General features: G+C 40.5%; 1 protein-coding gene across 2 annotated transcripts in view; it reads left to right on the forward strand.

Annotated features, from left to right (window-relative positions):
* EDIL3 (EGF like repeats and discoidin domains 3) overlaps positions 1-17519 on the forward strand; it is a 462626-nt gene that overhangs the window by 434885 nt on the left and 10222 nt on the right. For both annotated transcript variants that reach the window (XM_019483064.2, XM_019483071.2), the window contains one exon: positions 3943-4098. In XM_019483064.2, the coding sequence (XP_019338609.1) occupies positions 3943-4098 (156 nt within the window). The remainder of the gene's footprint in view (positions 1-3942; positions 4099-17519) is intronic.

Below are 17519 nucleotides of genomic sequence, written 5' to 3' on the forward strand. Positions count from 1 at the left end.
TAGTTGGGAGAGATGTTAGTCAAGGTACTGGCACCAAAGTGCCTTTCTTCAGATTTTTAAAAGAAGCAGTTACAGGAGGTGCAGGCTAAGTTAAATGCCAGATCAGACAATGGCTTGTATTGGTCCAATCAAAGATACTACCAAAATATCCGCATATTTCCTGGACCATCACAGCTACAACAACACTCCAACCATATTTTGTACCACAAGTCTCTTGCAGTATTTCAGATCATCTGTAACATGCAGGTGTCAGTCTTGTAGTATTTTAGATTATCTGCAACATCCACAGGTCAGAGCACTGCCCACCCTTCATGGACTCAGGAAATAACCTCAAATGTAGTCTAGTCCCTCGATCAAGGATCATTCCTGTCCAGCCCCTCCCAGACAAATGTGTGCCTAACCAGCACTTGGAAACTTCCAGTAACACATTTTACAACCTCTCTAGGTAATCTGTTCCACTTCTTTATCATCCTTATAGTTAGAATTTATTTCTAATATTTAGCCTAAATCTCTCTAATACTTTAGGCCCATTATTTCTTGCCCTTTCCCTTGTGGTCATAGAGAATAATTCACTGCCACCATCTTTATAACAATTTTGTTTTTCACCTATATTGTTTTCAAAACCTCTGTCCACTTTTGTTCCTTTCCTCTAGACTAGATCCACTTTGTCTACGGCTTTCTTATTTTGTGGTATCCAAAACTGGACACAGTCCAAATAAGGCCTCACCAGGTTGAACAAAGTGGAAGAATCATTTCCCATGATTTGCATATGACATACTGTTACTACTTACCAGGCTATTAGCCTGTTTTGTAACTATTTTGTTGCTTGCTCATAGTCATCTTGTGATTCCCATAGCTGCCATTTCCTTCCCTGCAGTACTGCTTAGACAGTCATTTGCCATTTTATATTTGTGCCCTCTGGGGTGAATATAAATCAGTCTTGGGGGTCTTACAACTTTGCAAGAGTAAATAAATATGCATTGGATCAGGTACTTTAATATGGGTCTAGCATATTCCTGGGGAGTTCCCGAACCACAGAGTTATGGATTCAGTCATATTCACCCCATCTCTGGTCCAGTGAGTATTTATGTACTTATACCAAGTAGAACAGCTCCATCAGGAAAGAGATACTACCTCTACCCCAGAATAGCCTGATAATTACAGCAGTCACCTGAAATGCAGAACATCAGAGCACGAAGGGTTTTTGAACCCGAAAGCTTGCTTAATAACTATTCTCCAACCATTTGGGTGGGTCTAATAAAAGATATCAAATTCACCCAAGGAACCTTGTCTGAACATCAGAGCACGTTGTTAAGCCTGTGTCTTATTTTAGAAGAGTGCTCAGAACACCAGGCTCACGGCTTTCTCACAGGCAGTGTTTGGGGTTGGGGTTTTTTTCACAAAAATCTTTTAAAGGTCTCAGTTTTGTCCTGATATAGATTACACAAGCTTTCCCTCAGAGATCCACTTAAAAGTATTCAAACACTGCAAATTGTTGACTTCAATGATTGCACTGACTTCAGTGGACTTGGAAATAAGCCATATATTTAGGTGTATGCATTTAAATATCTTAAAAATTCCATTTAGCTTAAAAGGTAAGACCGTCCATTGAAATCATGTAAAAGAGTTCTCTGCTTGCTGCCCTGGTTCTCCACAAAACACTGCCTTAGTTTTAGTATACTCCATGAAACCAACCCGAGCTATGTGAAAGAGCTGTACTTCCTTCACAAAGATAGCCTATTGGCCTCCCTTCACAATTCTCTTCCTTCAACTCCATGAGGCTGCCAGCTTCAGGAAAAGACGACTTTCTTGGCAGCTGAGCTGAGACTGGAACTAGGTATTAGAAGACAATTGCAAATCTCCTTGCCTTCAGACAGCAGAGGAAAAACATATTTCTTCATATTTCTTTCTTTTCTCTTCATTTTAAAACGGTAAAAGTAGTAAAATAAATAAAAGCATGACAAGGGAGGAGAAAAGGAAAGAGAAAAGAAAGTGTATAAAAGAGGAGAAGAAATGATAGAAAAGCAGAAATATTTTAAAACAATAGTAATAAAGTACTGGCCTACTCTTGTAGAGAAAACGGGGAGAGGGCAAGTGAAACTAGAGCTCTAACTTACTTATCTTACCTACTTATCATCATTGCATGCCTGCACTTTTTAATAGGAAACACTATGGGGCAGAGAGTTTCTTTTTGTCCGTGTTGGTCCGTGATTAGCGCTTCTATACTACTAAGTATAAATAATAGTTATAAAATATAAGAAAATGAAGACAAATTGAATTATGAAACTGTGTTGACTCTCTAGCACTGAGAAAAAAACCCCCAGTTATTACAGCGTACATGCAAGTTTCTAGAGCAGCATCATAGGGTAGTATCCCTCCTATCCCAATTCCTTCCCTATACAGAGTCAGTTGATACAATTCCTTCAGTTTTTACTCAGGTTTATACATTATGAAAGGCAATAGAACTTTGCATTACTATTACATTATTGCATTAAATCTGTACATGTATATTTTTTATAACTTAGTTATGTAAAAAATAAGGTCCATGAGCCAGATCCTTGTGGAGCCCTATCATTTGGCCAGTGGTGCTGTCCCTAGGTCTCGGGCTGGGGCAGCATGCCATATGAGCATGGTGCACAGAGGTAGAGTGCACTGCACATGGCATGTGGGACCATGGGTACATGTGGTGCTTGATACTAGTTCTGCACACCTGCCGCACACAGCACCCTCACCAGACTGGTCTCAGGCACTGCATGTGGCTAAAGCCAGTCTGGCCCAGTGCATGATGTTGGCTTGGCACGTGCCAACATCATGCACAGGAGGCACTACTTCACAGTCAGGGTGGCCAGGATCTGAAACCAGCTTCCAAGGGAAGTGGTGCTGGCTCCTACCTCAGGGGTCTTTAAAAGGAGGCTTGATAACTACCTAGCTGGGGTCATATGAGCTTAAACTTACCAGGGGTCATATAAGCCCAGTATTCATTCCTGCCCAGGGCAGGGGGTTGGACTTGAAGATCTGCTTAGGTCCCTTCCGACCCTACATCTATGAACCTATAAACCTATGCTGCCCAGTGTGTGGGGTGTCCAGGGGCTTCTGTGCCAAACTGACCCTGCACACTGGATCCACACTGTTTTGAAGCAGGATACACTTAGATAAAGAATTGAAATCAAATTCTGTGGCATGACATGCAGTTTTCAGGTGACTCCCTTTGCAATGAAAAATGGATTTCCTAGTTAGAATGGGTGAGGAAAAATATGTAAGTATGTCAACATAGAGCAAAAGGTAAGGCTCAGCGTGCCAGGTATCTGATGAATAGAAGGAGCAGATAAAGTGTAAAAATGATTGGGCCAGTTCCTCAATTCATGCAAATAAGTGTAGCTTTGTTGAGGTCAGTGGAGCAGAGCCAATTTATACTAGTTAAGGATCTGATCTTAGATTGAAAGGGTTCTTAAAAGAGAAATCCAACCAAAAACAAATTACAAGCAATGCCAGACCATGCCAAGGGAAGTAGGTTGAATTAAGAAAGAAAAGGTACATATCATTAACATCAAGTGAGTATGTGACAATCTCAGCCTTAAGTTGTAGAGATATGTGAACACTGAAGCATGGAGAGAAGCACCTGTTATTTTAAAATCCCTTTTGTATGAATGAAAAGTGTTGGTTCTTACCATTCCAGTTGCTATATTTCAAATCTTGAAAGAGATTTGTGTGTTTCAGTTAATGAAAGGTAGAGGAAGTTCTGGAAATTAATTTACAAAATTATTGCTTGGTTTCTTGACAGACCTTATGGCTTTCCTGAATTATCCCGAGTACTCCTCATGCTCTTTCACCTCAGAGCTGATGTGACACGATCCAGAATATCTTCTTTTGCAAAATATGAAAACATGTTGTGAACTTGAAATATTTTAACTGTGCTCTATTATATTGTTTTTCTTTTTACAGGTTGACCTCCTTGTTCCTACAAAACTGACTGGCATAATTACACAAGGAGCTAAAGATTTTGGTCATGTACAGTTTGTGGGTTCTTATAAACTTGCGTACAGTAATGATGGGGATCACTGGACCATATACCAAGATGAAAAACAAAAAAAGGATAAGGTAAAATAACAAGGCAATTGATATTTGAGTTGCATTTTACAGAAAACTAAGATTATACTAACATCAGTGCTGCCAGCCTGCAGGTTAATGTATGTTCTCTGCTTTATGTGGTTCCTTATGCTTATGGTTCTGCAGATAAAAGTCAAGGTGACTAGAAAGGAATCATAACACAATGACATTCAAACATACTGTAATATTATACATATCAATGCAGTGTGTCAGATTCAAAGCTATTAAATGTGGGACATAAAACTTTATGGTTCTCCATTTATTGGAATTATTTCTTCCTCTAACTCTAGTGTGGAATACATATAAATAGTTATTTGTTTTTGTTTTGAGAACAACACGTCTGCTCAGAATTTGATAAGCACTCACAGAAAAGCAGCTATTCTATGAAAAAATGCATTTTAATGTACCCTTTGCCTAATAAAGTTATGTTAATTTTTCTAGAATTTTACCAGTCTAAGTCTACAAATACCCAAAAGGTATATATCTTCATATTACCACAGCACTGCAGACATAAATATAAATAATAGAATTATACAACTCTTCCTTTGCAAATCTGAGGTAGACCTACAGCAGGAGTAGGCTCACTGCCTGATTCTATATTTTATATTTAGGATGCTACTGAATGCACTTTTGCTTTACACTGAATGATATTCTTTATGTTTCAAACAGCTAAATTCATTGCAAAGCCAACTATTTTTCAGGGATCTTTTTAAGAGAACTATTAAGAGTGCAGAGAAAATGGGAAATAATTATTATAACTTTTAGATGGATTACATCTAACCAGAACAAAGATACATTAATTTAAATTCCAGATGGCTTCTCTGTCTAACTCTTGTCTCAAGTTTTCATTGTTTTCAACAACTATTATATTCAGTTATTAAATGTTCTGAGAATAAACAGAATTGCTTATAAAAGGAAGATTTAATATTCTTCATATGTATCAATTTTATTTCGTTTTGTATTCTGTGAAGAATCTTAGACTACATAGTCAAATTTATCAACATGGGTTTAGGCTAGGATACCTCTGCTAACTTTTTGAGTTGTCCCACAGATTTCAGTTGACTGAAAGGTGCTACTTAGTTTGATTCAGAGGGTATACTAGCCTATACTGTTTTTCTATAAATGTTTGTGTTATCAACATGTATGCATGTTTCTTTAAGGATATTTTTTCAGAGAGAAAACTACTTGACAGCATTGAGATCAAAATGGCACATCTCAGAGGTTTTATGCTATAATAACTTGTTAAATAATTGTTGAAGGACTTCAGATAATAAAAACAAAATCTGTTTATGTAACCACCCAACTGAGAGGGTCCTGGCAGCTTGATTATGGATGGATGTCTAGTATAATTGGTTGGCAGAAAAAATAGGAAACGAACAACATATGAATATATCACAAATTAATTAGAGAGCTGCAAACTTCAGTACTTTGTACACATATTACATTATATCTGGCATTTTAAAAAATTGCTTCAGAAGAAATGATTTCTCTCACTAAACCTCTAATAGCAAATGGCTACATTGATTATACTAAAAAAGAGCATGCATTCAAGCCTTCAGTAATAAACAGTCACATAAAAAACTAAAACTAAATGCAATCCTGCTTAACAGTGCTTTTCCTGTTTGTTTGTTCTAGTCTCCAGTATTTGCCAAGGCAATTTAATTTTTTTTTTCCCCCGTTCATCAGATGAATTGTTGATGCCTGTATACACAGACCTTGAGGAAAAATGAAAAGCTCTTAATCACTGTCTTATTAAAAAATCTTGCACTCCATATAAAATAAGAACCTCATTTTGTGTACGATAGATGGCGCATTCCTGAACCAGAATAGACTAGCTAGAGAGAAGATGTGACCAAATATGTTTAGTGTAGAACTAGAATTTTAATTCTTGGTTTTTGTCTGTAAAAGCATGCCACTGTGATCTTAGGCAAGTGACAAAACTTCTGCGCTGTAGATTCCACTATCTTATTTTAATCCAGAGTAGCTCTTCTGGTATTAAATTAATCCAGAGTATCTTTTCAGATATTAATTAGAAAACGTGAGTGCCAGAATCTGACATCCATAAGCATTTATGGACATTCCATTGTTTTTTCCATGAATCATGACCCTTTGGGTTTATGGAGGACCCAATTCATTGGCCACATTTTGGCCTGTTTTCAAAATTAAATTTACTCATCTGTGTGATAATACCAAAAAAGAGGTGCCGTCAAAAATGTTGTGCATTACTCAGAGCGGGAAGAAGAGAAACTATAATCCTGAAGCTGGAAACTGGGGATATTTTTTGCAGAAGAACCACATTAGGTTTTTACCTTTCTGGGTGACTGTAGGATTTGCCAAAAAGTGTATAAACATTTTCAAATATTCTTTAGTGCTCAATTCTCCCACAGTTAGAAAAAATTCCCTGCTATCTAACCTCTCTTGTTTAATTTAAACCCCTTACCTATCCTTTGCCTAGTGATAAAGGAGAACAGTAATAATCTTCTTCTTTGTGAGAACTATTTAAATATTTGAAGACTTTTGAAGACTAGTATCATGTCTCCACTCAGTCTTCTCTGGCCCAAGCAAAAAGTCTGGTCCTTTTAGTCTTTTTTCACAAGTCATATTCTGTAGACCTCTGACCTCTCATCATTTTGGTTGCTGTTCTCTGGACAAAGTTTCCCTCTCCAGTTGGACGAAGCACTCTATTTGAGGCCATACCAGAGCGGAGTAGAGTGGAAGGATTATCTAATGTGCCTTGCATACAATCCTTCTGTTAATGCATTCCAGTATGAATGTATGGCATTTTGTTTTTTCACAGTATTGTTGACTTATGTCCAGTTTGTCCACATGTTGTATTTGTGCACTTGATTTTTCCTAGGTAGGTGTGATAGTGTGCATTTGTGCATACTGAATTTCATCCTGTGCTTCATAGATTCATAAATGCTAGGGTCAGAAGGGACCTCACCAGATCGAGTCTGACACGCTGCCTACACAGGAAAGAGTGCCAGATGCCTATCCAGCCTTCTCTTAAAGACCCTCAAAGTAGGGGAGAGCACCATCTCCCTTGGAAACACATTTCAAATTTTGGCCACCCTTACCATGAAGAAGTTTTTTCCCTGATATCTAGCCTAAATCTGCTCTCTGTAAGTTTGTGACCATTGTTCCTTGTTATGCCAAGAGGTGCCCTGGTGAACAGAGCATCTCCTATTCCTTGCTGTGTCCCCCTAATGAATTTGTAGGTGGCCACAAGATCACCTCTCAGCCTTCTCTTCTGGAGGCTGAAGAGGTCCAGGTCCCTCAGTCTCTCCTCATAGAGCTTGTCCTATAAGCCCCTAACCATATGAGTTGCCCGCCTCTGGACCCTCTTGAGTCTATCAACATCCTTCTTGAAGTGCGGCACCCAAAACTGGATGCAGTACTCCAACTGCGGTCTGACCAATGCTGCATAGAGGGAAAGTATCACCTCCTTGGATCTATTTGTCATGCATCTGCTGATGCATGATAAAGTGTGGATAGGTTTGCTGATGATTTCATCACACAGATGACTCATGTTCATCTTGGAGTCCACTATGACTCCGAGATCCCTTTCCACTTCTGTGCTGCTGAGAGGGTCACTTCCTAGCCAGTAGGTGTGCTGGATATTTTTGCACCCTAGGTGTAGCACTCTGCACTTGTCCTTGTTGTACTGCATCCTATTGTGTACTGCCCACTTTTCTAACCTGTCCAAGTCTGCCTGCAATTGTTCCCTACCCTCCAGAGCATGCACTTCACCCCACAATTTAGTATCATCCACAAACTTGGACAGAGTACACTTCATACCCACATCCAAGTCACTGATGAAGATATCGAAGAGTACAGATCCAAAGACCAAACCCTGCGGGACTCCACTCCATTACTCACATCCTTCTAGGTCAATTCTGACCCGTCTACTACCACTCTGGCTATGATGGCTAAGCCAATTTGCCAACCACTGGACCATGTAAACATCTATGTCACAGCCTCTTAATTTATTTATGAGAATGGGATGAGATACCATATTGAAGGCCTTGATAAAGTCCAATAAAATGACATCCACATCTACTCCTACATGTAAGCATTTTGTGACCCTGTCATAAAATGAAACCAGATTGGTCAGGCATGTTCTACCTGCTACAAATCCATGCTGGTTTCCCTTCTGCATTATTTTTCCCGATGGGCTTCCACAAATATGATCCTTCATTATTTTTTTCAAAGACCTTTCCAAGGATGGAAGTGAGACTGACTGGCCTATAATTACTCGGATCCTCCTTCCTCCCCTTCTTGAAAATAGGGACCATATTGGCCCTTTTCCAGTCCTCTGGAGCCTGACCTGAGTGCCATGAGCACTCAAACAGCCGTGCCAGTGGTTCTGCTATGACACCAGCCAATTCCTTCAGTACCCTTGGATGCAGCTCATCCGGGCCTGCTGACTTGAACACATCCAGGCCATCCAAGTGACTCTGCACCAAGTCAGTGTCAACAGTTTGTAGTCTGGTGTCCCTCGGATGCCATCAAAGAACCCATTAGGAGACTTATCTTGACCCCTGTTCAGAAACACTGAGGCTTAAAAAAAATGCATTGAATAGCTTAGCCTTGTCCCCCCTCTCTGTCACTAATTGCTCCTCCTTGTTCAGTAGGGGTCCTATGTTGCCCTGCACCTTCCTTTTACTCCCTACATACCTAAAAAAAGATTTTTTGTTGTCTTTAATTTGTGTTGCCAGCCTCAGCTCTGTACTTGCTTTGGCCTTTCTAACTGCCTTCCTGCAAGTGCGGGCCAAGTAGGTATACCTCTTCTTGGTAGCTTCCCCCTGCTTCCACCGCCTATATGCCTTCTTTTTTTCCATTAGACTCCCCTGGATTTCCCTGCTTATCCAAGGAAGTTTTTTGGCTCCTTTCCCCCTTTTCCCTTATACTGAAATAGTCTCCTTCTGTACCCGAAGGATTGCTTCCTTTAGAAACAACCACCCTTCCTGGACTCCCATCTTGCCAATACTCTTATCCTGCAGTGCATCACTGACTAGACTCCTTAGCACACTGAAGTTAGCCTTCCTAAAGTCAAGCACTTCCACCTTACTAGTCATCTTACCTACCCTATGCCACATAGTGAATTTGATTTATTGGTGGTCACTGTCCCCAAGGTGACCTCAAATCTGCAGATCCCCTACCAGAACCTACGTGAATGGTTGGATTTGCCTGACTGTTCCTCCCAGCAGATGTCAGGGCAATTTAGGTCCCCAATGACAACCATGTCCCTAGACTGTACAGCCTCTGAGAGCTGCTTCAAAAATTCCAAATCTAGCTTTTCCTCTCGGTGTGGTGGTCTGTAGCAGACCCCCACCACCAAGTCCCTTTCCCCATAACCTCCATATATCCTAACCCACGCCTCAACTTTCTCCTCCTCTGATCCCATTTTGATTAGGGTAGATGTATAATGCTCCCTTACATAAAGAGCAACCCCACCCCCTTTCCTCCCTACTCTGTTCCTTCTGTACAACCTGTAGCCCTCAATGTGTACTGCCCAGTCATGGCTAGGGTCCCACCAGATTTCTGTTAGCCCCACTAAATCAAAGTTATTATCTGCAAGCAGAAGTGCGAGTTCTTCCTGCTTGTTCCCCAAACTCCTAGCATTAGTATAGAGGCACTTGAGCCCTCTGAACGGTGCCTTCAATGCCCCCCCCTCCCCGTTCTGATGCCCGAAGGGCCCTTGGTACTTACCTGGGGTGTACTGCTGCATGTCTTACAGTTTGTAGCTTCTAGACTCCCTCCATCTCCTGCCTCCCCGTCCCCTATCATATTTAGTTCAAAGCCTGATGTAGGTCAGCCAACCTGTAATAAAAGAGACTCTTACTTTTTGTGGAGAGATGAAGCCCATCACGTCCCAGGAGGTCCCTTGCACAGAAGTGCAGATCGTGGTGCAGGAAGCCATTCAGTCTATTTCTCTAATCTGTCAAAATCATTTTGAATTCTGATCCAAATTGCTTGCAACTCCCTCTATTTTAGTATCATCTGCAGATTTAATGAGCAGGCACTCTCCTCCATCATCCAGGTCATTAATAAAATATTGAATAGTATTGGACCTCAGGCAGACCTCACTTTTGATATATGCTTGTAGTTTGAGAGTGAGCCCTTGTTAACTACTTTTTGAGCACAGTTTTCCAGTGTATATTCACTTTCTAGAGTTAACTCTAAACCAGATTTCTGTAGTTTACTTGAGAGAGTTGTATAAAACAGCATCAAAAGTCTTAATAAACTCCAGATATATCATATGTAGGGCTATACTCCACAAATCCTGTTACCTTTGATAGGAAATCTAGCTAGTTTAACATAATCTGTTCTTGACAAATCCATATTGTCTGTTATTTTCACCATATTATCTTCAAGGTGCTTAAAAATAGATGGATGAGGATAGAAAGAATAGATGAGAAGAACAGATAGAATAAGAATTTCTATGGATGACTATCATTTTATAGATGAGTTCTAAAACCTATTCATTGGCATATACACTCAGCATACAAGAAATTGAGGCAAACTCCAATTGCCCAGTGTTGTAAGATACTGAGTATTTCCTTACATGTTCAACAGCTTCCAGAATAACTCTACCTTTTCAGTGATCCCAAAGCATTTCTAGAAGTGTTCATCTCTGATTCTTCACTGTTCAAAGAGCTATTTTGCAAAAGAGAAAAAATCAGCTTTTCAGACTTACATTCTGCAGATACTGAATTTATACCTTTGGATATAATTGGATGCTTCAAGTAGAAAGTAATATGGCTTTTAAGCTTCCATTTTCAGAAGACCAAAATCTTAAATTGAAAAGATATGAAAACAAGAGTAGTAGCCCCTAATGCTTCTATTTGGTTTCTGCAATTTTAACTGCTATACACCTGAGCTCATTTCTACTGAGCTCATCTCTGACTGCAAACGAAAAAGTACTGGGGGGAAACGTATCTTTAAAAATGATGCTTTTCAGGTTCATAGTAAGTGGTTAGAATTATATCCTTAAAATACATGAATGCTTTTCCTTTTTCCTTGCAGAAGTCAGAAATTACTTAGGCTACCAGCATAAAGCAAGAAAATATATTTTAGAAAAATGACTAGAGTAGAACAGCTATCTTGTTTCTCTCAACTAGAGGTCAGTAGCTCACTATACGTCCTATGCCAAACCTGTGTATGCCAAATTTAATCATTTTTTTTAAAGTTACTTTTGAAATGTGATTTTTCTCAAATTGCACCCTATGCTCTGGATAATTCTAAAGCAACTGTAGTATCAAATGGCAGTCTAGAGGCTGTATTTTTCTCGCTAACATGTAGTGGGCTGTATTTTTAAAAGAACTAAGGCCACCCAGAATTTTGTATCCTCAATCATGGTCAACACTTGTAGGAGCATTTAATGGCAAGCAGAAATTATAATATTTAAACATGCACTTGATCTATGAGTAAAATCATGTCATTTTTATATATATATATATACATTTATATACATATACATATGTATATATATGTATATATTTATTTTTATATATATAAAATGATGTAATTTGCACCTCTAGTTAATTGCCTTGACAACTGTTTGCAGGAGGTTAATAGTAAGAAAAAAGAAATGCTATTCTACTAAATTGTCACCCCATTTTCTATAATCCTTTTTGCTTTGTTTCCTGTAAAAATCATAGATACTATGGTGCACTATTTATAATGATAGATGAATTGCATTCCTTTCATGCATGAAATACAGACTGTGGACACATTTTATCACATTGTCATAGTTAGTACTTGATTTGTTGAAATGCAGTACAATACAACCTGTGAAACTATCACAGAATTCCTCCCCCCCACACCTTTTTTTAGTTTTTCAAAATTCCCCAACAAGTTTTCCATCATTAATTAAAGACAGAAAATATAAACCAAAGTTTAAAAAATGAATTTATTTTCTTCTGACAGCTTATAAATTCACTGAAGGGGATAGTGTAGGATTTTGAACTCTGATGCTTTATCATTATGTGAGTGACACACCATGCTGTATCTAGCCTGGAAATTTTGTTGAGTTTTTGTCACAATTAGCCTGGATACAAATTTGATTGAGAGGAATATATCTGAATCACATTTCAGTAAGACAAAAGTGGTGCTGGTTGGTAGTTAGAGCCACATAGCATGGGTTTGATATCTCACAGTGTGATTTGAGTTGTCCATCTGTTGTCAGTTGAGGAGTATTCATGGATTTTGATAACATAAGGTGGACTGAATGTCAGTAGTGCCTACCTTCATCAATGTTTGAAAGGATGATTATGACTATGTCTTGCTATGGTTACACATTACTTTATCACCAGATGGGATTGCTTTAACTACTTACATGGAAACCATAGAGGGTAACCTTCAAAACTATACAGACATTAAAGCTTGTGCAAAATTAAACAGTTCTACTGGCCATATACAATAAGTTGTACCAAATCAAGACGCTACTGATCTTTGAGCTTGCCTCCAAGTGCAATTTGGAGTGTTATCCATGATCTTTGTAACCTAGAGTGCAGACAGAAGTGACATTTGTCAAATAACCTGGCTCCTGAAAGCACTTTTCAGCTGTTTTTTTACATACCTACATAGCTGCAGAGTGCTTTTAAAATGGCTGATCACACAAAAAATTAGCCCTGGTTAAATCAGGTATTACATTAAGCTGCTCAAAAGCAGAGTGCCTTGGGGAACTTGTGTTCCTTCCAGGGTTAATTTTTTGCACAAGCAGGAGGGCAGGGCTGGTACCCAGCTCCACCCCTGGGCTGTCAGGGGGAAGGATTTCCTGCCATGGCAGGGGGTAGGACTTGATGATCTGCTCAGGTCCCTTCTGACCCTACCAACTATGAAACTATGAAACTATGGATAGAGAGCCCTCAGCTGCTAAATGGCCAGAGCTGGGGGGAAATGGGTGGGGAATGGGGCCACCTTACCTCACAGTCCCCTCCCCACCCTGGCTGGAGTATTGGTGGGGGCTGGATCAAGCCCCTGAGGGGGCTCCATTCCTTGCCCCTTCCCTCTCGGCTCTGGCCATGCAGCAGCTGGGAGCAGCCAGCACGGAGCTCCTGAATGGCCACAGCTGCAGGGAGGTGGGAGTTGGTGGAATGGGGCCCCTCACCTCACAGACCCAACCTGGCTACCCCCTATACCCCGTATGGGTTTGATGGGGATGGTGCATGAGGTGAGGGGGCTGCATTCCCCACCGTATCCCTCAGCTCTGGCCATTCCATGCTGGCTGCCCCTGGCTGCTGAATGGCCAGAACTGAAGGGGAAGTGGGGAAAATGGAACTTCCTCATGTTGGTAGCCCAACCTAGATCCCCCCCAATACCACAGCTGGCATAGCTGGGGGGGTGACAAGATGTAGAGGTTCCATTCCCTACCCCACCAGCTCTGGTGATTAAGAAGCTGTCAGCTCCCTCCCCTCCCCTCTCCCCCTGCCTCACTGACAGCCCAAAGCTTGAGTTGGAAGGCAGGGCTGGAGAGAGGGGACTTCCTGCAACCTCCTAGGAAGCTGCTGGAGTGCCCCCATCTGCTGGCCTGGACCAGTGCAGGCTGGCTCCAATTTTGGCCCCTCCCAGCCCAACAGGGGAATGGGGCGGTGGCGGCGCAAGGTGCAGCGGCCCCATTCACAGCCTCTGACTGCCCCGCCCCCCCTCCCACCCTGGCCCAATAGGTGAAAATCTGTTGGGTCATAGAGTGTGCTCTAACTCATGATGCTTTATGTAAAATGCCATGAGTTAAAGCTGGACCTAACACCTGTCTGCACCCCTAGTGGCCATAGCACCAGCTGATGCAACTCAGCAAACCAGAGAGAGGGCAGCGCGGTGAGAAGCCCCGGAGAAGGGGGCAGCACTGTGAAACCCCAGGAGAGGGGGCACAGAGTGAGACAGGGCCATGGAGAGCCCTAGCGCCAGAGAGGGCGCAAATCGAAAGAGGCAGGGGGCCAGATTATAAACAAGGCCCAGACAGACCAAACAACGTCTATTCCATCTGCGAGGCTTGGGGCGTGGTAGAGGGATGGTTGGAGCCATGCATAGCCCATAAAGCTAGGGTGCCCCAAGACAATGGTGGTACCATCTATCTTGGAGCAGGACCTACCAGGGGTCTGAGAAGGCACGGGGTCAGAGTGTACAGCTAACCGTCACCAAGAGGGCGTCAAAGGCAGCCTCCCAAATATATATTTTGTTATAAAAGACGTGGCGGACGAGGATCCAGGGTGCCCATTGGGCCATCCTTGAGGACCCCATCCCATGACACTCTTCATAATATAAATTGGGTCCAGTCTGCTGAGAAATCACAAATTTCTACTGTGCTTTATTGAGAGTCACAATGGATGCAGACAGAAGTGATAATTTTTTCCTGATCTGGCTGCAGAAAGCAGCCTATAACTGTGACTAAACACAAGTGCACAGCTGCAGACGGCTTTAAAAATGGCCAATCGGGTGAAAAATCTGAACTTTCATTTCATGAGAGTTCAGATGAAGATGTTTCAAAACACAGCACCTTCTGTAACTTCTGTCTGCCTGCCTCCCAGCCCCTGGAAGTGGGGAAAGGGAGCAGATGAAGTTCAGTCTGGGGGGTTTTCTGCCCTCACTTGAGGGTGGGGTATTGGAGCTCCCCTGAGGTGGGAGGGCTCCAATTCACCCACCCTACCTTCCAGCACGAGCTGAGGAACCCCATAGAATGAGTTTCCTCTGTTCCCTTTCCCCCTTGCCATTGTGAAAACAGTGTAGGCTGGCAGGGGGAAGGAGCAGCAAGCTTGCAGTGAGCAGCTAGATTCCCCTTCCCCCTGGAACCAACAATGAACTTCTTTTTGGTCCAGGGGATCATTGTAACTCAGAATGCTTCCTGCAAAGCGTTCTCAGTTACAGTGGGGAGCTGCATTTCTGTCTGTGCTCAACATGCTATCCACATTTGATTCTCAGAAGACATTTCCAAAAGGAAATTAGCCTGTGCAATGCCCCTATATTCAAAGATCTTTGTCTTGAACCTCCCATCTTAAACCATTTACAAACTACACACAATGGAATAACTTCTCATTTAAGTAACATCAATATGCCATTATTTGCCTTGAAATACTCCATGATTTACCTTCTCTATTTTGACAGTTTTGAAACTAATATCCACTTAGAACAATGAATGACACAGCACTGGAAGTTGTACACATTCCAGCCATGTGGCATATTTCCATGCATGCAAGTCCTGAAATACTATTGAATTTTAGGATATTTATACATTTGCATTCAGCTATAAATTAAAACTGCAAACAACTGAAATGGAAAATTAAAAAAAGAAAGAAAAGTTACAGTCATGGTAGAATCCATCATTTGTCCTTTGGTAATGTATTCTTAACAAGCAAAGATGAGTTCTTGAGTAATACAGTATCTGAAGGCATTCTCTTGCCTACCTCATTTATATGCACATGCAGAAAGAAAAGGCAATTCTTCCCCTGACACTGGACAAATGTATTTCATCTCCATGATGAACTGCTCCACAGTCTAAGTCCATGCTATAGGAGTGCATATACATAAAATAAAATCACCTGTTGTCTGACACTAAAAAGAGTCTACTAGAATCGGTACATCCAAGTTGCAACCAGATATCTGTAACTAATAGAATTAATTTAGTAAAAGGCATAAGATATCTTTCACTGATCCTGATATAATAGTGGTCATTTCTAAGTTGTCTTGGTTAAAAGCATTATTTAAGAAGGGGGAACAAACAGCTTTCAAATTTATAAATGCTGCATCAGTCCTTTTCCAAAATAAGGAAGTCTTCCTCAGTGAATTGTAGAAAGTAAATTGGATTCTTAAGACAGAACAGAACCTGGATATCCAGCATGATCCTTCCATGTGGCATGATTTTAATTAGAACAGATTTGAAGGAAGGAAGTGTATGCTTCCTGCTGATTTCTGATAACTACCATTTTAAATAGCAATCAACTGAGTTCTAATCCACATTGAAGTCAACTCAACCTGGAAGCAAGGTTTAACTATTCTTTTTAAATGAGCTAGACCGATGTAAGAAAGGTTAGCTTTTTCCAATGGAGGGCTCATATAAGCTGTTTGTTTTGTACAGAAATATTATTTGAAGATCAATAGGCAATATGTGAACAACAACATTTTTTTTTTTCAGAAGTGATAGTCATTTTTCAACTTTTTTTCTGTTCTAGCGCCATAAGTGTAGTGGTACAATACATTTCTACAGTCAAACCACCACTGTAATCTAGGTTAAGTTTGTGCACAACATGTAATCAAGGCAGGTCTTCTGTAAGAAGTTAAAATTAATATAGGGCAATTGTGATTGCACATTTACTTATACCTTTCCACAAACATTCTCACACAATAGGACTGTCCATTCAATAGCTGTGTACAGCTGACACACCATCAAAGCAGATTGCTCACTGTAAATTTGGGAGTAAAACAGATTAGTCAAAATAAATTATTTAGAAATAGTTCAGATTTTTCCAATTAATTTTTTTATCTAACATTTCTTCTAAATTATACATTTTTATCATAAAAGGTAGAGTTTTTTTTCCATTTAAAAATATGAATCATCTTACTTAACATTCAGGCTTATTGACTGTGCCATAAAAAGCATTCTTAACTGTACTGAAAATCTCAGGAAGTGCTAAAAGCAAGACAACATAATTGAATACAACAGTTACTGATAAAGGACGTATTTTATGTTTTAGAAATCTCTGTGTGTAAGATTATGCCACATTTCCCAGTTTATTATCCTCATCTGTATAGAATGTTCTAATAATAAAATAAGTGTCACTCTCAGGGCATGACTGTACTGTATGAGGACTGTACGAGCAATGATGCGAAGCATGCCTGCTCTGGACATTCTATCCCATGAAAGAATAATGACAACTTCTGTGTAGTTGCTTTGGGGTAGCACTGGGCATTTACCAATAGGCTTTACCTAGAGATGAGCTGGCTGGCATGCGCTTGGTGCCACACTCAGGAGACTACATTGCATCCATTCTGGGGAGGTGGCAAGTATAGAAAGGACATCCAGTGATTCTCTGCAATACTCCTTCATGCAGCCCTCAGCTGGTCTAGATATGCCCCTAAAGTATAATACAGGGAACCCCTGCTTAGTGCTTTTAATTGGTTCCAGAAAAAGTAAGTGCTAAACGAAACAGCGTTAAGTGAAACCAATTTTCCCATAGGAATGAATGTAAATAGAGAGAATTCACTCCCAAAGCTCCCCACTCGTTCAATAAAATCACTGAAATCTCCCACTAGTACTATAAAGTCAATGAATTCCAACATCTAAGTGTATGTAAATACTTTTTTTAACACTTTGAACATTGAAATAATGTATAAAATTATGAAATAAAGTAATGAACTGTATGCACAGGTACACTTTCACTTTTTGCTCTTTTGGCTTCCTTCAGCACTCAGAG

This window comes from Alligator mississippiensis, chromosome 3 (genome assembly GCF_030867095.1).
Source record: "Alligator mississippiensis isolate rAllMis1 chromosome 3, rAllMis1, whole genome shotgun sequence".
Taxonomy (NCBI): domain Eukaryota; kingdom Metazoa; phylum Chordata; order Crocodylia; family Alligatoridae; genus Alligator; species Alligator mississippiensis.